Source organism: Chinchilla lanigera, unplaced genomic scaffold (genome assembly GCF_000276665.1).
Source record: "Chinchilla lanigera isolate Chin_1 unplaced genomic scaffold, ChiLan1.0 scaffold00176, whole genome shotgun sequence".
NCBI classification, from domain to species: Eukaryota; Metazoa; Chordata; class Mammalia; order Rodentia; family Chinchillidae; genus Chinchilla; species Chinchilla lanigera.
This window is the reverse complement of record NW_004955577.1, coordinates 718818-739773: the sequence shown is the minus strand read 5'-3', so window position 1 is coordinate 739773 and position 20956 is coordinate 718818. Positions and strand designations below refer to the sequence as shown.

The window sequence follows — 20956 nt, the reverse complement described above, 5'->3', positions numbered from 1 at the left end:
CCATCACCTTACCTGCTCTTGTGTGTCATTCCGACACCCCACGTGCTGCACCAAAGCCAGCTAGCTGTCCTAATGATGCTAAAAGATCCGCTCAGGGTTGTTTTTATTCACGTGTCTGAGTGGTCTTAGACTGAGCTCTTGCCAGTTTTGCTATTCTAAAAAATTTGGGTTCTTGCTCTTCATTGCTAGGACGGGTGATTCCCCTGGGGGTGGTGGGGGCCACCTCTTCTTTCTGTTGGGTGCCTCTTTCTGCAGCTCCTTTCTCTTTGCCCATAGTACAGGCCCCGGTGCTCCCTGGCAATCCCTCTTTGGCCCTTGCTGCCCCAGAGCACTTCTTCTGAGGCTTGGCTGAGACTGGGGCCCAGGGGCGGCCTGCAGTCACCGGGTCTCCTCTGCTGTGCCTCAGAGTCTCTGTGAGAGCCCATTCCCACCTCTGTGCTCTGCCTTCCTCCCTGCACGTGAGGGGTCTCCCCAGGAACCTAACCTTTGGGGCACATTAGGGAAGACAGGGACTCCTCAGGCTAACCAGCTTCATCCCTGCCGCTGCCGGGCAGGCCAGGGTACCCTAAGCACGACCTGCACAGCCTGTGTTGCTGGCACCTCCCTGCTCAGTGTGGCAGGTTCCAGCGCTGCTCTTTCTCCCAGGACCCTTGGGCCTCCGTCCCTCCCCCGACAGGTACTCTCAGCTCTCCACGCTGACCTGCCTGTCGTGTCCGCAGCCAGAGTGGGCGTTTAAAGCAGCTGAGGCCGAGTGTGGTGGTGCACTGTGATCCGAGCATTCGGAGGCCAGAGCAGAAGTACTACAAGTACAAGGCCAGCCTGGGCTTACATGGTGCATTCAAGCCCAGCCTGAACTACATAGCAAAACCCTGTCTCTTAATTAATTAATTAATTAATTAAAAATGAAAACGGGCTGGGGATTTAGCTTAGTGGCACAGCGCCTGCCTGGCAAGTGCGAGGTCATGAGTTTGATTCCTGGTACCAGAAAAATACCAAAAAAAAAAATGAAAACAGCTGCCTGTAACACCAGCACTTGGAAGGCTGAGGCAGGAAGATAGTTTTGAGTTTGAGATGAGCCTGGGCTACAGACTGGGCTCAAGGCCAGCCTGAACTGCGTAGTGGAGCCCTGTCTCAAAAAGACAAAAAATAAAAATGAAAACAGCAGAGTGTGTCACCTGTTCATGGAAACTTCCGAGCCCTTCTAGGAAAATGTTCTTTCTGCCACCACCCAGTACAGGGTTTCCTTCCGAGTGTTCACACAGTAGCGGGGGCCCCTCTTGCCTGGCTCCATCCTCCTGGTGATGGGACTACAGGACACGTCCCACGGCATACGCTCAGTTAAGGACTGTGTGCTGGAAACCTTGGGGAGCAGTGAGCCTTCTCAACCCTATCCTCAGCCCCAAGCCAGCTTTGAGTCCTCCAGGAAGTGGACAGCTGCTTTACAGATGCATTCCTTCCCCAGCACTCAGGAAGCCACACAGGGTTAGAAAGGTGTGGATCAGGCATGGGCTGGCTCACAGCTTACCTTTGCTGGCCCTGTGTTTGTCCCATAGTTCATTGCCTGAGGAAAAGAACAAGAACAGCTCAGCTTTTGAAACCTGCCCAAGGCCAAATGAAAAGCAAGAGCCAGAGCCAGGGGAGCCAGATCCAGAGCAGAAGAGAAGCCGCGCTCGGGAGCGAAGGCGAGAGGGCCGCTCTAAGACCTTTGACTGGGCTGAGTTCCGCCCTATGCAGCAGGCCCGGGCTCAGGAGAGAGCCAGCACCATGGGGCCCCTTGAAGCCCGTGAGCCTGGGCAGCCTGAGTTGGAGCCAGGTGAGCTAGAGCGGGAGCGTGCGCGGAGGCGGGAAGAACGCCGCAAGCGCTTTGGGATGCTAGATGCTGTGGATGGACCCAGTGTTGAGGACGCAGCCCTGCGCATGGAGGTGGACCGGAGCCCAGGACTGCCCACTGCTGACCTTAAGACACAAAATGTCCATGTGGAGATTGAGCAGCGGTGGCATCAGGTGGAGACCACCCCTCTCCGAGAGGAAAAGCAGGTGCCCATCGCCCCCTTGCACCTGTCCTCTGAGGATAGAAGTGACCGGCTCTCTACGCATGAACTGACCTCTCTGCTGGAAAAGGAGGTAATGCCAGGGCAGCTTCCTGTGCATCAGCCAGTCCTGAGCACCAGCTATGCTAGCTATGGCCTGCAGGCTCAGCCACACAGTCCTCCCCTCTGGAACATGGACAGGTCTTTACAGTCAGGGTGGATGCTGAGGTAGAACGGAGTGCCAGGTCATGACAGAGTGGGGTTAATGAGCCTTTCTGGAATGGAGGAACAGTTCGTAGTTCATGGAGACCTGTGGCCAGGCATTAGGCTAGTGAGTTTTATAGTGGGCCTTATTCTACCTGCTAGGGCATGAGCTAGATTTTAAGTGGAGGGATGTGAGTAGAGTTAGGTTTCTATCTGCACGAGGCAGCTCTGGGGGACACAGGCCAAAGCTAGTGACAGAGGTGAACTCTGGTGCTGTAACAGTGGCCTCTCTATTGCTTAAATCTGATGGGGTAAGGCGCAGCATCGGGAGACAAAGGCTAGGCCCCACATGCTTAGGAGGTGAAACACCTGTGGTGAGCTGCTACCAGGCAGGTGGAGCCTGGAGAAGAGTTGGGTGGTGAGCCCCTGCATTCACAGCCTGTGGGGTTCTCATGACACTGTGTCCCAGCATCAGTTCCTAAGTGCCAGCTTGACATTACAAGTGTAAAACTCCACACCAGAAATTTCATTTAACGAGCAAAATTATTAAAAGTACCATATAGGAGGTTGGAGGTACAGTTCTGTGGTAGAATGTATGCACAGCATGCACAAGGCCCTGGGTTCTACCCCTTGTACTGCAAAACATGCATGTACACATACACATGCGTGCATGCACACACAGACACACATTGTGTGTTTGTGTGCTGTGTCTATGCAGGTAACCCAAACTTGCCAGAAGTCTGAAATCTGAAACACTCTGGCCTCGAGCATTTGGATAAAGGGGTACTTAGCCTGTGCAGTGCCCTGCTTTTTGTGAAATACCCTGTCACATCTTCCCCTCACGGATGCCCTTCAGCAGAAAACTTTGAATGCACCCTGTCAGCTCATGAGCCTGACAGTTGTCGCTGGGGCCAGCGTGTTGACTTCTCCAGTGCTGTCAATAAGGTAGTAAGGACGGTGGAACAAAACAGCTCGGATCTACGTGACTCTGCGCTGTCGGCGCGGGCCCAGCGGCCGCTCTTGAGACCGCCAGTTTGTGTTCTGGGCAGCCATCTCTGGGAGCAGTCTTCAGTGTCCCATAGCCATGGGTCTCCCTGCCTCTCGCAGCCCACCCTGGCAGCGCCCTGACCACCAGCCCCTGGGGAGTGGGAGGGCAGCCCGACATGCAGCTGAGCGTCAGGCAGGACCTAGGGAAATCCATGTGGAAAGAGGCAGGTGGGCGAGGGAGTGAATCTTAAAGCTGTTGAAAGCTAGATGAGCGTGAAGTAGCGCACAGATTCCCACATCCTGTTTGAGGAGACAATGGCCACCCTTTTTGCAGACAGCTCTGTGTGGGATCCAGATCCACCATGCATACCTGGTCAGATAGTTTCAGTTGAAGCCACAGCAGGGCCCAGATTGAGGCCTGCTTGGGGAACCCCCCGCCACTGCCCACAGTAGCCCCTATAGAGATTAAGGTGACCATGTAGAGAACCCCCGGAAGCTGATCATCTTCTGCAAAGTTGCGAAGCCCTACCTCTCACTAGTAAACTTCCCTCACGGGCTTTGCCCCATGCAGGACCCTCCCAGTGGAACCATGAGCAGGTGCAGAAGTTGTGTAGGTGCCCACAACTACCGTAAGGGGAAAGATCACACCGTCCCTCAGCCCCTAGAGACAGGCAAGTGTACCAGTGTCATTTACAGTTCGAGCTGGAAGCTTCAGTTCCTATGCTGCAGGTACAGACCCCCTCTGCACAGCTGAAATGTGGAAACCCAAAAGTGCTGGGCCAGAAAAGCCGTCACGTGTGCTGCAGTCAGAAGTGCCTATGGACTGGGGATGTAGCTCAGTGACACAAGCATCTGCTTAGCAAGCGTAAGGCCCTGAGTTCGATTCCTGGTACCCCCCAAAAAGAAGAAGTGCCGGTATTATGCAGCTGCTTCACTGTTGTCGTTGCTTAAGAACTTGTCATTTTACCAACAGCTGGAACAGAGCCAAAAGGAGGCCTCAGACCTTCTGGAGCAGAACCGGCTCTTGCAGGACCAGCTGAGGGTGGCACTGGGCCGTGAGCAGAGTGCCCGGGAGGGCTACGTGCTCCAGGTAGGATGGGACAGCTGCCAAGGCACATGTGCACCTGGGGCTTCAGTGGGAAGGGTGCAGGCATGGCCCACAGGCTAGGAATGTGCAAACCTGGCAGAGCTTGGCCTCAGTTCCTCTGCCCAAGGACACGGGCACTTAGGGTGCTGGAAGTTCCGTGTCTATTTTTTCTTCTGCTCTGATGTTTTGAAGAAAGTGCCTGAAACCCCTACATACAAGGATTTTGGGGGTATTTTTTGTAATGAAGTCATTGTGATCTCTCCTGTAGGCTCTCAGCATAGCCAGTTACATTTCTTGGGGACATCATCCATCTGTGTGTTATTTTTCATTGTATTTATAATAGCAGGATTAGGCCTGTTGTATAAACTGGAGGAATTGAATCACACAGTGACCCAGATGCTTGCACGTAGCAGCAGGTTAGTGGCTAGAACTAGATCCTGCCCAACCCCATGTTTCACCCACACCTGCAGGTGGGTCTACCTGTCACCACTGGCCTAGGGGCCTCCACTTCTTACTCTCTGCCTAGGCAGATGGTTCAGAAGGGTGTGGCTGTCCAGCCCATAGCCAGCCCGTCTTGGAAGAGAGATGAGTAGGATGCAGCCTGGGTCCTGAGCTGACAGCCCCAGCCTAGAGCCCCTCTGCTGGAAGCATCCACCAGAGTCCTGGCCACAGCCCGATCTCCAGCGTGTAACAGCCCTGATGTGGGTATATCACAAGGCAGGAGGTGGCCATAAATGAGGGAAGGCAAGCAGTATGTGTCACTGGCCTGCAGCGTTCCAGGTTCCGTGCTAGCTCCAAGACACAACACAGGCACGTTCCTGCCCCAGTGGTGTTACTTACCATGCTGGTAGGATTGACCATGAAGTGCCAAGGGAACGTGGAACAGGGTGCCAGAATCTGCAACCTTAGCTCTGCCAAAGCTGAAAACGGGACATTGGCATAATAGTCCTGGGTTTAAGTCCTGACCCTGCCACTGACCCCAGAAGCAGATGTACCTTAACCCTGCATTGACAACCCTCTGCCTGTGTACACTTAGACCTGTTGGTCCCCAAGAGCCCTTTGGCGCTCAGATACGCAGTCTCTGTGGTTAGTTGATTCTCAGCATTTTTAGACCATTGTGCACCAAGCTGTCCTGGACAGCAGGTGGCCTGGGGGTGCTCAGCTGCCCTCTGACTAAAACCTGTCTGCCCGCCTTTTTCCCCACTGCTCCTGCTCTGCACATGCCCTTGGCCTTCTCTCTTTCCCCTGTGTGCCTGCATCTTTTTCCCCAGCCCCTTCCAGCAAACACATTGTTGTGCTCAGTTCAGACCCTTGGGCCTGGGAACTGTCCTTGAAGGGTACTCACTTCCTTTACATCTCACTCTAGGATCCTTTAGATCATCTGTGCAGGCCCTTCTGGTTGAGAAGCATCTTTTTTTTAAGTGTTGGTTGGACCCGATCCTACAAGAACTGACCTTCTGTCAGGCAGTAAAGACGCTGCCTATGGCTTTGCACATTGCTAACTTGGGAGCCTGCCTCTGTGTCTAATGTGGACCATCGATGCAGCCTGCACCAAAGGCCTGTTGGTCAGACCAACCAGGCTGTTCTTCATAACTTCCTGAGCTCTAGAAGTCAGAAAGGGCAGGGCCCGGGGGCTGAGGGTCACACAGTTGACCACAGGCACACTGCACTAACTGCTGGGAGGAGCTTGCATGGTTTGGACGTTGAGCTTGGATTTAACTGGAACTTTAACTGAGTGTCACATCTGTGGCTTCCCCACCAGGAGACGGAGAGGGAGCTGGGCATCCAGAGTCTACACGGGCTCTCCTTGTTTGTGTTTATTTATGCTGTTTCCTCTGCGTTGCATTACCTCCATTCTGCATGCCTTTCAGTTTGGGGAGTTTTCTTTCATTTGTGTTTCATTTTTTGCATGCCTTACTCCACAAAGGTTTGTGTTGGTTATCATATTTCACTCCATGGTTTGCGTTCCCCCTCATTTTGTCTTCTTACAGGTAGAGATTAGTTCTTCCTGTTACTGTGGAGGCCTGCCTACACTTTCCCAAGGAAAATGTAGATCTTCCCTCGCTGACATCTCCTGATCAGTTACCTTCCTTCTTGCTCTCCCTCTCTTGGAAGGAAGTGGCATTACTTACCTGCACCTTGCGTCCTGCTCTTATTTAGGCTCTGTGGTCTAGAACCATTTACTTTTTGTTTTGCAAAACAAACAGATGCAGTTGCTGTGCTCCCCTGTCCCGCTTCCCAGCGTCCTCTTGTCCTTCAGTCTCCGTTTTGCTTCTCTGTGTATTCCATTATTCAGTTTTGTTTGGTTTATTTCTCTTAGAAACTGTTCAACTAGAACTGTTTTTTGATGTTGTTGTCCATGTTTTCTGTTTACCTACAAGCAGCCACTTACCAAAACACAAAAAAACCGATTAGGATAATTCATTGGATTTTTTTAAATGGGAAAAATAATTGTACAAAGGATAAAAGCCAAAGTCACCACGGAGCTTTTCTATGGTCGATCCTGGCCAGAGGTGTGACACTCAGAACGGGGAGGCCCGAGTGTTACTAACCAGTATTTAATCAATTTTTTTAAGACTGAAGTGGCCTCCTCCCCGTCGGGTGCCTGGCAGAGGCTCCATAAAGTCAACCAAGACCTCCAAAGTGAGCTGGAAGCCCAGTGCCAGCGACAGGAGCTGATCACACAGCAGATTCAGACCCTGAAACGTAGCTATGGGGAGGCCAAGGATGCAATCCGGCACCACGAGGCCGAGATCCGGAGCCTTCAGGCAAGGCTCAGCAATGCCGCTGCCGAGCTGGCCATCAAGGAGCAGGCGCTGGCCAAGCTCAAGGGCGACCTGAAGCTGGAGCAGGACAGGGTTCGTGAGCAGTTGGAGGAGCGGCAGCACAGCGAGGCAGCACTCAGTGGTCAGCTGAGGGCCAGCGAGCAGAAGCTTAAGAGTGCTGAGGCCCTCCTGCTGGAGAAGACACAGGAGCTTCGGGACCTGGAGACCCAGCAGGCACTGCAGCGAGACCGTCAGAAGGAGGTGCAGAGGCTCCAGGAGCGTATTGCTGACCTCAGCCAGCAGCTGGGCGCCAGTGAACAGGCCCAGCGGCTGATGGAGGAGAAACTGCAGAGGAACTATGCACTGCTGCTGGAGAGCTGTGAGCAGGAGAAGCAGGCGCTGCTGCAAAACCTGAAGGAGGTGGAGGACAAGGCCATTGCCTATGAGGACCAGCTACAGGGCCATGCGCAGCAAGTGGAGGCCCTCCAGAAGGAGAAGCTGAGTGCCAAGTGCGAGGGCAGTGAGCAGGTGCACCAGCTGGAGGAGCAGCTGGAGGCCCGGGAGGCCAGTATCCGCCAGCTTGCTGAGCACGTGCAGAGCCTCCACGATGAGCGAGACCTCATCAGACAGCGGTTCCAAGAACTGATGGAGCGTGTGGCTGCTTCTGACGGGGACGTGGCTGAGCTTCAGGAGAAGCTGCGGGGAAGAGAGGCTGACTACCAGAGCCTGGAGCACTCACACCACAGGGTCTCTGACCAACTGCAGAGCATGCGCACTCTTCTGAGAGAGAAGGAAGAAGAGCTGAAGCACATCAAGGAAGTCCATGAGAGAGTTCTGGAAAAGAAAGATCAAGACCTCAATGAGGCTTTGGTTAAAATGGTTGCTTTGGGTAGCAGCTTAGAGGAGACAGAAATTAAGCTGCAGGCAAAGGAAGAGATTTTACGGAAATTTGCAAATGAGTCTGCAAAGGATATGGAAGAATCACAGAGTACCCTGGAGGAAACCGAGGAGCAGGGTGTTTCACTCTTGAGCCAGCAGCTGCCAGCTACTGGGGCAACTCCAGACTTACCACAGACACAGCCGGGGGATGAGGATGTGGGAATTAGTGCAGGGGAAGAGTGTGGTGTTAGCGGTCCCAGCAGAGAAGAAGGCACAGTGCCCCCAAAGACCATGGACGTGACAGACAGGGAGGGACATCTGCAGAGCACAGCCAAGTCTGAGCAGGGAGCACCTGGTATTAAAAGGCAAAGAATCCGATTTTCTACAATCCAGTGCCAAAGATACATCCACCCCGAGGGGTCTGAGAAGACCTGGACCAGCAGCACATCCTCAGACACCAGCCAGGACCGGTCGCCCTCAGAGGAGAGCATGTCCCCCAGCACGCTGCCCACAGCTGGAGACTCAGACACGTACCTCTCCATCATCCATTCCTTGGAGACCAAGCTCTACGTCACAGAGGAGAAGCTCAAGGATGTGACCCTGAGGTTAGAGAGCCAGCAGGGCCAGAGCCGAGAGGCTTTGCTCGCGTTGCACCACCAGTGGGCTGGCACCGAGGCACAGCTGCGAGAGCAGCTCCGTGCCAGCCTGCTGCAGGCTGGCGCACTGGCCTCCCAGTTGGAGCAGGAGAGACAGGAGAGGGCCACAGGCATTGGGACCCATGTCGGGGAGTTAGGGGGCTTTCAGGCAAAAAACAGCCAGGCCCTGGTATGCCTAGAAAACTGCCGAGAACAGCTAAGGTCTCTGCCGTGGGCCAGCCAGGAGGACAAGCAGGACGCACAGGCAGCCTCCCTGGCCAGTGTGGAGAGCGCACTCCTGAGCGCGATCCAGGCCCTGCAGTCCTGGCCAGCGCCTGCAGACAGCACAGCCCAGGCAGGACAGGGAGAGGAGCACTGCCTGGAGAGCAGGGTGGCAGCCCCAGCACAGCAGCCCTGCCAGCCCGTGCTGAGTGAGGAGGAGCAAGTGAAGCTGCTTTCTGATCAGATAGCCCTGGAGGCCTCCCTGATCAACCAAATAGCAAGCTCTCTTAAGAACACCACCTCAGATGTGTCTCGTGTTCTCCAGGAGATTGCTCAGTCAGGAGAATGGCTGCTGGAGGGAGAAGGTGCCACTGTCTCTTCCAGGGCTTCCGCAGAGGCCTGGGCCAGGAAGGTGCTGGTGGACAGTGAGTTCTGGAGCCAAGTCGAGTCCCTAAGCAAGCACCTGGAGACCCTGGGAGGAGAGGCAGCCAGCACACCAGGAGGCGGACAGCAGCACATCCCCCAAGGCCTAACGGACGCCACATGGGTCCGGGCGGAGCTCAGCTTTGCTACACAGTCAGTGAGGGAGTCGCTGCACCGTAGGCTGCAGACTGTGCAAGAGACCCTGCAGGGAACTCAGGCAGCCCTGCAGCAGCACAAGTGCGCCCTGGAGGAAATCCTGGGGGCCTACCAAACCCCAGACTTTGAGAGAGTGATACAGCAGGTTTCGGAAGCCCTGCGGGGTCCAGCAGATAGGGAGGATGGTGTGCACATGTCCTCAGGCCTGAGTCCACCTGGAAAAGTGCTGAGCCCTGGCACAGCGGAGGACTCCCAGGAGCCCTTGCATGTGTCTCAGCAGAGCCCCAGGGCCCTTATTGCTATTCAAGAAGAGCTTGCCCAGCAGCTGAGAGAGAAGGCCAGCATCCTGGAGGAGATCTCCGCTGCCCTGCCAGCTCTGCCACCTGCGGAGTCATTGAGGGACTGCCGAAAGCTTCTGCAGACCTCCCAGAGTCTCTCGTACAACGCTTGCTTGGGAGGCCTCGGTCAGTACTCTTCATTATTGGTTCAGGATGCAATTACTCAGGCTCAGGTGTGCTATGCAGCCTGTAGAATTCGGCTGGAGTATGAAAAGGAGCTCCAGTTTTATAAGGAGTCTTGGCAGGCCAAGGGGACCTCCTGCCAGGAGCAGGCGAGAGCAATTGGAGTGCTGCGGGAAGAATACGAAGAGCTGCTCCGCAAGCAGAAGAGCGAGTACCTGGAGGTGATCGCCCTCATCGAGAGGGAAAATGCTGAGCTCAAGGCCAAGATGAGCCAGTGGGACCACCAGCAGAGGCGTCTGGAGGAAGTGGAGAGCAAGCACAGCGAGAGCATGTTTGCCTTGCAGGGCCGGTACGAGGAGGAGATCAGATGTGTGGTGGAGCAGCTGAACCGCACTGAGAACACCCTGCAGGCCGAGCGCAGCCGAGTGCTGAGCCAGCTGGACGCCTCCGTCAGAGACAAGCAGGACATGGAGCGGCAGCACGTGCAGCAGATGCAGACTCTGGAGGACAGGTTCCAGCTTAAGATCAAAGAGCTGCAGGTCATCCACGAGGAGGAGCTGAGGGCCCTGCAGGAGCACTACGCACAGAGCCTTCGGCACCTGCAGGAGACCCTCCGCCTGTGCCAGCAGCAGCACCCGGAGGCTCCGCCCACCCCCTGCCTGCACTGGGAGTCTCAGCCCAGGGCGGCACCACATCAGGCTGCCCCACCGGCTGCTGCTGGGGAGGCCGACTCCATGACAGGGCTCCGGGAGCGCATCCAGGAGCTGGAGGCCCAGATGGACATCATGCGGGAGGAGCTAGGCCACAAGGAGCTGGAGGGCGACTCGGCCACACTGCGGGAGAAGTACCAGCGGGACTTTGAGAACCTCAAGGTCCTCAGCACCGTTGCTTCGTAAAGGCGATTCTCCTGATGGGGGAGGGGGCTGTGGTGGCATCTGAGGTTCTGAGTACCTGGGACCGGGCTCTTGGCTCTTAGCTACCACACAGGCATAATCAAGGTGACATTCTGCTGTCCCTCTGCTTGCTGGCTGTGGTGTGGTCCCAGTGTCACCCACCCCAAAGGAGGCCCAGCAGAAGGAAGGCGGCATCCCTGTGGGAGAGGGGAGTACCTTCTTCCCCTTCTCTGTGTGTCCCTAGAGCAGCCCCTGACCCGCCTTTTCCCCTCCTTGCCCCCAACCTGAGGCATTTGCCCAGGACCATCTCATACTCTTGGAAAGCAGTCCCCTTCTCCTGACCAACCGGTAAAAGCAGAGTTGAATTTTGTGTTAAAGGGCCCTGTCCTTTCCCAGCTCCCTATATGAGGACCCAGCTGGGGTAGGCACTGGTCTGAGAAGGGCTTTTCTCCAGAGACGGTTTCAGCTGCACCTGTTCCCTTCCCTGGGATCTGTGAAAGGTGGCCTTTCCCCAGGAACTGTTTTCCTGCTTTCACCCATTCCACATTCTGCCTCGTAGGCTGCGGCCCACAGAGGTGGCCTCCCAGCCCCTTCAGGATGGGACGAGAGGAGCAGTCCAGACTTTGGCCACCCCTCCACGCCCCCATGGCTTCACACTGCATCACGCATGTGGCTGGGTCATCTTGGAGGTGCTTGTCATCCCTTAGGCTCAGAAGCTCACCCCACTGGCTGTTCCCCTCATTTTCTTCCTCTTCTGGTAGGGTACGTGGTGCATGTTAGGTTCAGCTGCACCCGCTGTCCCGTCACACACCAGCGCACTACCGCTTAGCAGGATGCCTGTGGCTGTTTCCCTGCACCTTACCCCTCTAGGGCTGTGAGAAAAAAGAAGATACACTCGCTGCATAGCTACTGCTTTGCTCCTGTAATGACAGCCGCACCAGAGACAAACGGGTATTGCCACTGAGCACCTTCTCAGTCAGCTAAGAGGCCATTCCTCACCATTTTTTTCCCCACTCAGTCCAAACCTTTTATGAATTGTGAGAAAGTTCCAGTGGCTGTTTTCCCAAAGTGCATCTTTGATGACCTTCTGGTCAGTTCACTGAGCACACTTTCTGATGACTCTAGGTGCACAGTTAGAGGTAACTGGCACAGACCTTGGCTTTGACTCCACACCCCCTTAATTCCTAGTGCCCTTTGCTGCAGGTGCCTGTGCGCAAACCCCAGGCCACAGTTACATATAGCTGCTTTCTCGTTGCATCTATAAGAGCTTCCTCCATGTTCCAGCCCTGAGTGAGTCAGCCCGCTATGCATGGATCAGTCTTTGTGACATACAAGCAGATCACAAGACATCAAAATGATTGTGCCAGACCCCAGGATGCTCAGATGCAGGTGATACAGTTTAGAGGGGACGTCAGGAGCTCGGACATCATGCACTCGGTGTTGCCTCAAGCCCCACTGTATGCTGCTATCACAGGCTTGAGAGCTTCAGTACCTATGTGTCATTTTTGGATGCATGCAAGGTTTATAACCACACAACCTCTGAAGAGCCTAGCTGGTGTCAGTTGCTTTATGCAGACTTCTGTCTGGGTCGGGATGCTAGAGGTGCTGGCCTGACAGCCCTGCTTTGACACCTACAAGCCAGAGCCCCTACTGCCCACCACAATTCTGTATCACAGTCATTACCACAGGTCAGTGTCTTACAACTAGCCATCACTCTGCATCAAATCCATTGAGGAATTTTTTGATCCCAAGGATGACTTGTTTCATATTATTTATACATGTAAATACATTTGGGTCTTTAAAGATACTCCACTGTTTCTATTAGAATTTTGACCCTTACCTTCATATATTCCCAAGCACTCGAATCAGAAGATTTGTAAGAGGGCTGGGGATGTTACTCAGTGACACAGCACATGCCTACCGTATGCAAGGTCCTGGGTTCTGTCCCCAGTATCAGAAAAAGGGGGAGCAGGGGTTGGGTGAACATCCTTGATCTGGAAATCTAAAAGCCTAAGATGTTCCAAAATCTGAAACTGAAAATTCTTGAGTGCCAACATGATGCTGCAAATGGGAAATTGCACACCTGTCTTCATGTGACAGGGTCAGAGAATGCAAGAGCTCTGAATTACTGTATCAGTTCAGGCTGTGTGTATAAGGCACATACGAAACATTCATAAACAATTTCATGTTTAGACTTGCATCCCATCCCCAAAATACATAAGTATATGTATCTTATATGTGCAAATCTGTTATGCAAATATGTCAAAATCTAAAAAAAAAAAATCCAAACTTAGAAACCTGATCCAGGCATTTTAGATATGGGGTGCAAAGCCCGTAGTTGTGTGGTGGACTGAGAAGCCATGCCCAGACCAAGCAGGGAGAATGTGCTCCGAAGTAGGCCTGAGGTCCCAGCCCTCGTGCGCTGTCTGCAGAGCTGGGCTGGGACCTGCGGTGTCCGTGGCCCTGCTGTAATATGAAGGCAGGGAAAGGAGAAGGCTCAGGAGAAAGGCATCTTCTAGGGCTCAGTGTCTTGGGACAGTGTGTCCTGTTCGTGAGGAGCAGTAATTAAGGCCTTTGCCAATTCAGCAAGTAAGTTGCAGTGAGGTCCAGCCCTTAGCGAGAAGGAAGAAAATTCTGACTCAAGGTTCAGAAAGGCCCCTCGAGGGTTGCAGGGCTCAGAGAAAGATACAAAGCATGGTTATTTGATTCTTGGTATCATTTCTTAAATCCACAGGCAGAAAGATTGGACAGCATAGAATCAGAGCTGCCAGGGGGAAGCCCTGCGTACTTGTACTTGGCTATAATAACTGGGATATTCTCCCAGTTTTTAAAAATCAGTCCTGATCCCTTCCCTGAAGTGGATCTTTCCAGGGCTTCAGACAGAAAATGTGCTTCTATTCTCAAAGTAGCTACATGTTCCAGCCACTTGAAGCTGCAGCTGTGAGGCAGTCTCTCCTATGTGGTAGTGAAAGAAGCTCCAACAGGCGAGGCCTGGGTTTCTTGTAGCTCTGTGGGGTTATTTCTCTTCATGGGGCACATAGGTGTCTTGCTTGGTTGTAAGGCAGCCTCTGTCTTGGTTACTTTTCTCTCATTGCTGAGACAAAATACCCAACACCCCAAATTAAGGAAGGGTTTATTTAGCTCATAGTTTGTGGAGGTTTCAGTCCATAATCAGCTGGCTGCAAGGCAGGGTGGCAGGGCACAGGGGCCACACTTCAAGGCGGCACAAGACAGCAAAAGCTAAAAAGGGGGAAAGCAAGCCTGTTTTTCCTCTTTATATGGTATGCTGGCCATCTGCCCACGCCCACACCATCTCTGTGCCCTCCTCTTCCACAAGCTGAGGATGTTCACAAAGTAAGGACCCTGGCTCCCTGCTGAATCACTTCAAAGTTGAAAGCTGAATTTTTAAACCTCTCAAGCTGACACAATGAACAACATCCCAGAGCTGCAAGGGCGTGTCCTTTTCACCTCAGGATGTAGAATGCTGAGTTACTTAAGCTTGTAGACTCAAGTTGACACAGTGTATCAACCATAACAATCCACCCTTTGTCCATTTGGCAACCAGACATATTTCTTTAAACCATTTTCCAGATACAAAGACATTATTCTTATCATTTCACAACTTAAACATTATAATACAGGTTTAACAATCTATAAGAACCAGTATTAAGTCTGTCAACATTGTATTATATTAGAACCATAACATTTCGCCCCCTAAAGACTCAAGCACATCCCTTTATGCAGAAGGCATTTTAGTCCACCTGCAAGAGTTGCTAACGGCCTAACAGTTTCAGCATTGCCGAAAAGTCCAAGTCCCAAGTCTCCTGTGAGATGTAAGGCAAACTCTTAGTTGTAAGCCCCCATACAAATGAAAAGCTAAACGCTTCCAACATTCAATGGCACAAGATAAACATTAGCATTCCAAAAGGTACAAACGGGGGAATACAAAGGATTGGCACCAAAGCAAGTACAAAATCCAGCAGGGCAAACATTAAGTCCTGTAGTTCCAAGTCCAGCATCTGAGATCTGTGGCACATTGTGAGCTCCAAAGGGCTTGCATGACTCCTCCCCTATGGCACTTGTGGTGGTTACAGCTCCCATCGCTTCTCTCTTAAGGCCCGCTTTGCTCCCTCCTTGCAGCTTTCCTTAAAGAATCACGTTCTTGGCTTTTCCAAACTTTTGGGGTCTCCACTGCATGTTTGGCTTCTCACTCACAGCTTGACACACTACCCTGTCGGGGGCGCACTGCCTGGCCTCCCAGGCCTTCTGAAGTCGAGGTGGAAGCCTTCTTAACCTCAGAACTTGTGCATTCTGCATGCACCTAAAACCAGCACCACGTGGATGATGCCAAGGTCCATTGTCAGCTGGAGTAGTAGCCAGGCTTTCCTCTCTCCTGGCTGTAGGGATCAAGTGCCTGAATATCTGAGCCCTCTGAACCTGATTCTGAGGAACAAAGTCTCTATGGGGCCGCAATTCTGGAACATGGCGCTCAGAGGCTTGCTTCTCAAAGCAGAGTCTTTTACCTTTCCAGTTTTGAGGCTGCAAAGGGTGGAGATTTGCTGCTGCTTTGATGCCCTCAGGCCATCTTTTCGATTCTCTTGTTCTCTTGACTTTTAGCAATCAAAATCTCTTCTGCTCTATCTTTATACTGTACAGCTTTAGTGGAGCTTCCTTTCTGGCCAAACTCACAACATTTTAAATCATCCTGCTGGGCTCTTTGCTCTTGATTCTCAACATAAATCTGGCAAAAAGCCTTCAACAATAGGCATGCCACTGCCTCAACATTCACCTGCCTTGAAATTTCTTCTGCCAGGTTAATCAGTCTGCTGCCCTTAATCTTAGTCTCAGGCAAAGTCTCTGGACATGAGCAAAATACAGACAAACTTTCTACCAAGCCATAACACACATCATCTGGAGTCCACCACCTAATGCAGTCCTTCCCAGCAGAAACCTCCCAAGCCCGGTCTTTACTGGCAGGATTTCTATCAGCCTTCTGGTCTTCTGAGCTCCAACCAAAATCTCCTGTACAGAACAGACCAAGGCGGTCCGGCTCTACTCTTTGAGGCAACAGCCCCAAACCTTTCCAAACACTTCCCACAAGCCATTTCCAAAGGCTCTTGAACCACATGGTCAGATATAGTCACAGCAACGACCCCACTCCTCTGTACCAGATTCTGTCTTGGTTACTTTTCTCTCATTTCTGGGACAAAGTACCTGACACCGAAAATTGAGGAAGGAAAGGTTTATTTAGCTCAGTGTGTGGAGGTTTCCGTCTATAATCAGCTGGCTCCAAGGCAGGGTGGCAGGGCACAGGGGCAATACTTGCAGGCGGCACAAGACAGCAAAAGCACAAGGGTCGGGGGAGCAAGCCTCTTTTTCCTCCTTATATGGTATGCTGGCCATCTGCCCACACCCACACCATCTCTGTGCCCTCCTCTTCCACAAGAGGAGGGTGTTCACAAAGTAAGGACCCTGGCTCCCTGCTGAGTCACTTTAAAGTTGAAAGGTGAGCTTCTAAGCTTCTGAGGTTGACACAATGAACAACATGGGAGGAGCAAGGGCGTGTCCTTTTCACCCCAGGTTGTAGAACGCTGAGTTATTTAGTTAAGCTTCTTGACTCCTCAAGTTGACACAATGTATCAACCGTAACACTCCTTAGGCATCTTATTAAAGGTAGTGGAGGCCCTAGTTGATTAGTGTTCCTGCGTATTCTCACCCAAGACAGGAAGTCATGACGTAGGGCGTCCGAAAGAGATCCAGTAGCCTGTTCTTACTCCCTTGGTGGACACCTGAGAGGTCAGTGCCAGCGTAAAGTTGCCAGCTGGCTAGTAGCAGAACAGGCTCCATGCTCTCAGATATGGGCCCTGTCTGCCCCCAGCCCATAGGGGATAGGTAGTGGCCTCCCTGCTAGGTCATCCCACATCTTGCAATGACTTCAGCTCCCTGCAGCTGACATAGCTGTCATCCCGTTTGTGACAGCACCAAGTGGATCTCACATCACTCTAAACCAGACACTGCCAGTACAAATGCTCTGTCCCCTTCCTTCCTAGTGGTGACCCCACACAGACCCAGGACTGGCTGGTCTAAGTTCCACTGCACCCTCTTTACACTCACAATACCAGCTTTTCCTATGAAGAATTACGGTTCAGATCAGCCACAGAAAGTAGTTCGTGGTAAAACACCCTTCAGGTGCCTAATGCAGCGCAGCGAACCTCCACCCAGCCCCGGGAGCCTGCTCCTTACCCCGGCCCAGTTTCGGGACAGGTGCAGTGAGCCCGGGTTAGCCCAGGGTCTGGATAGGCAGAGTTGCTGCTGCCTCTTTATGCAGCGTCCCCACCCAGCTCAGAGCCCCAGAGAGACTCAGTACATGTCTTTCGCCTCTGCAGGCCACGTGTGAGCGGGGCTTTGCTGCAATGGAAGAGACGCACCAAAAGAAGATTGAGGACCTGCAGAGGCAGCACCAGCGGGAGCTGGAGAAGCTGCGGGAGGAAAAGGACCGCCTCCTGGCCGAGGAAACTGCCGCCACCATCTCAGGTGGGGCTGGACCCGAGGGTGGCAGGTGGCCCACTCCCTGGGCTGGTCCCACAACTCAGAAAAGTGACTGGCTTTGCACTGCCTTTTGGCTGAGATTCAAGCTTCATTTTCAAGAGAGTAGTTGGGCACTTCTGAGGAAGGGCTGGCTTGAGGAGCCTTGGAGACCTCCAGCCTGAGAGCCAGTGCACCAGGTTGGGTAGTGCTGGGGCGCCAGCTCCCAGAGGGGTCTTTCGCCACCTCATCAGCCCTCAGACACTGTCGGCATGGCGCAGCCCCAGCTGGAGCATGGGGGTGACACGCCGTGCTGGAGCCCTGAGCAAGCACGTCCCACCATCTGGTGCTCTTTCCATTATGTTCTTGATCACTTCGTGGTGGCTCTTATTCTAGTGTCAAGAAGCCTGCTTACTTTATAAGCTCATGCTTGAATTTAACACTGACATTTATCTCGTCAGTTTGGGTTCTTTCTAGCACTAAAAATAGTATACCTTTATTCCTCGTAGGGGGAGTGGGTTGGGAGTTCCACATCCACCCCAAGAGGTTTGTACAGGGCCAGAGACCCACTGCAGACGGACTCAGCATCAGCAGTGGGCCAGTGTTGGGCCTTCCTGCCTACCTTGGCCCCACAGAGGGGATGGCGTGGTGGGGAGGGCCCAGCAGTCACACAGCCCTGTCCTCTCGGTACTGAGGGCCATGTCCTGCCCGTAGCCATCGAAGCCATGAAGAACGCCCACAGGGAGGAGATGGAGCGTGAGCTGGAGAAGAGCCAGCGGTCCCAGATCAGCAGCATCAACTCAGACATTGAAGCCCTGAGGCGGCAGTACCTGTGAGTGCCCCCAGCCCCGCTGCGTCTCAGAGGAGGCCACGGTGCCATGGTGCTGAGGGCAGCCCAGGTCCTTTCCTCTTCAGTGGGAAGCCGACCTGCCTGGGGCTTCCTGTGTTGAAGACAGATCTCTTAAAATGTAGAGAAAGGCACCACAAACGAAAAATTTACGTTTTCGCTGCCCCAGGACTAATAGTAGAGGCCACCACACTTGGCTCTTTATTTATGGGTGCTGCGTCAGTTTCTTGTGGGGAGTAGAGCACCTAGTGGGTGCTCAGTGCTCAGTACCCCGTACCCTGCGGTTGTCCATGGCAGAAGTCACCACAACGACTGTGTTCTAAATGCTGACCTGTGCCACCTCCCTCTGCACCAAGGTGGCACCGGGGGGTGTTGCCTGAGGAGGAAGCCACTGTGGGGTTCCAGAGCTGGCCTGGGGAACCAGGTCCCCACCCCAGGAGGGTTCAGGACGAGTGGCCCAAGGCCATGGCAGCTCAGCTGGTGTCCCATGGAGTTGCTGCCGTCACCTGGCTGGGATGGGCTGGCCGGTGTCCTGGCCCCGACAGCTCAGAGAGGCCTCCGCTCATCCTAGGTCCCATGACTGGGGCCTTTGCCCTCTGGATCGGGGGTAGCCAAAGACAGCGTCTCAGGGGCAGGTTTTCTGTGCCTCACATGAAACCTGGGCTTTCAGATAACACGAGAAAGTAGGCAGTCTACTTCAGATGACAGAAAACATGGGCCTGCCTATCGCTGCCAAGTCAGGAGAGTCTGTCCCCACTGGGTCCAGATTCTGTCTCAAGTGGTATCAGCAGAGAAGCGCTTGCTGTAGGGTTCCTGCACTCTGGGTTGTGAGGGAGACACAGAGGGACCCTGACGTTCAGTGGGCTGCCCGCAGGTAGGGCTGCACTTGGGTGGCTGGCGTGTCCGCTCACCCCTGGGCCCTGGGGTAGGGCAGAGGGCTGACTGCTCCCCTTTCCCCAGGGAGGAGCTGCAGTCGGTGCAGCGGGAGCTGGAGGTCCTCTCGGAGCAGTACTCGCAGAAGTGCCTGGAGAACGCCCACCTGGCCCAGGCCCTGGAGGCCGAGAGGCAGGCCCTGCGGCAGTGCCAGCGCGAGAACCAAGAGCTCAACGCCCACAACCAGGTGAGCCCAAGGCCAGGCCTCACCGTCAAGTACCCTGGGGGTCCCTGAGCCATGTAGCATCTGATAGCTCTTGGCATATTACCACAAATGTACTACAGGTGGCCAGAGAGGCTGCCCTGTGTATATCCAGCTGTTGGAACCTGGGATCACTGTTGCTTTAGGCCTTCTGAGACAAAAGTCTAATGGTTCTGTGAATCTCCGACTCATTGCTTGTAGGGCCTGGGTGCTCACCCCACGATCACTCTTAGAATCTGTAAGTTGAGGTGCATTTAAATCCTGGCTAGTGAGAGGGCTTGAGTTAGGGACATGGAGTCTGGCGTGAGCCCTCTGTGGGGCCTCGGGACTGGGTGTGCGGGGTGGCCAAGTCCTGTGAAAGGTGGCGGGGTGGCCAAGTCCTGTGAAACTCAAATGGGACACACTGGAGCAAGCACACGCTGTTTGTCATAACAGAAGGACATAGAAATAGCGGCATCCTCATAGGACTCTTCAGGTGCTGACAGCCCTGTGTCTGCAGGTTCTGCATCCGCAGTTTACACCAACTCAAGTGGGAAATATTTGGGAAAAAAACTTCATCTGCACTGAATATTACATGCTTTTTGCTCCATGTCATTATTCCCTAAACAGCACAATGTAATACTACATGTGGCGCTGCCATTTTTTTGAGCACTACAGCTGACGTAGAGAGGTGGATTCGTCCCCTTCCGGACCTTCCCTCCAGCTGACAAGTGCTCACTGTAAAGCCACTCCAGCCGTCAGGGGGGCCTGGTCCTGCCTGAGCAATCGCACACCCAGTCCCGAGGCCCCACGGAGGGCTCACGCCAGACTCCATGTCCCTAACTCAGACCTTCTCACTAGCCAGGATTTATTCTTTTTGTTTTGTTTTTGTTTTCTTTTTTGTTTTTTCTTGTGTTTTTTTCTGGTACTGGGAATCGCACTCACGGCCTCACGCTTGCCAGGCAGGCGCTGTGCCACTGAGCTAAATCCCCAGCCCACTAGCCAGGATTTAAACACACCTCAACTTTATGCCAGTGCTGTGCCCCTTTGTATAAGGCACTAGACCATCCATGCATTTTGTTACCTTCGAAGGTCCAGCTTCAGACTTAGCAGTGGGCAGGCACACTGCTCACAGGCCCTGTGCTCAGTATCAGCATAAATGTTGCTGGCAGATAGTGTTTCCAAGTTATGCTGTGCGTTTGACTCTGAGACAGCTCTGTGGAGTGTCGTCTGTTTTGTTACTGTCCCCCAGGAGCTGAATAACCGCCTAGCTGCAGAGATCACACGGTTACGGACACTACTGACTGGGGACGGCGATGGGGAGGCTGCTGGGTCACCGCTCACACAGGGAAAGGATGCCTACGAGCTAGAGGTACGGCCACAAGCCGGCTCGCCCTCCTCAACTCCGCCATACAGGAGTCCCACGGGACGCAGGATGGCCCCTGAGCTTACAGTACCGCTGACGGGACACGACTTGAAGGCGGGCTGGAGATGTCGCTGAGCGGAAGAGCGCTTACCTAGCGTGCTCAAGATTCTGGGTTCCATCTCCAGCACCACAAAGAATAAAAAAGGCCAAAATCGCCTGAGGGGGGAAGAGAACAGTTATCCTGAGATCCACAGGCAGAGCAGAGAACCCCTCAAGAGGCCATGGAGAACTGAACCCATCCCCCCTCCACCTGCCTGCCAGCCCCAACCCCATTTCTAGCAGGCCCCAGACCCTGCACCTGT

At 53.6% G+C, this 20956-nt stretch overlaps 1 protein-coding gene across 3 annotated transcripts in view; it reads left to right on the top strand.

Moving 5' to 3' along the window:
* Mprip (myosin phosphatase Rho interacting protein) overlaps nucleotides 1-20956 on the top strand; it is a gene marked incomplete at its 5' end in the record, with an annotated part of 133514 nt that overhangs the window by 99175 nt on the left and 13383 nt on the right. For 2 of the 3 annotated variants that reach the window (XM_013509621.1, XM_013509622.1), the window contains 6 exon segments: nucleotides 1554-2124; nucleotides 4195-4311; nucleotides 17129-17276; nucleotides 17982-18099; nucleotides 19075-19234; nucleotides 20481-20600. In XM_013509621.1, coding sequence (XP_013365075.1) covers nucleotides 1554-2124; nucleotides 4195-4311; nucleotides 17129-17276; nucleotides 17982-18099; nucleotides 19075-19234; nucleotides 20481-20600 — 1234 coding nt within the window. 3 annotated transcript variants of the gene reach the window in all.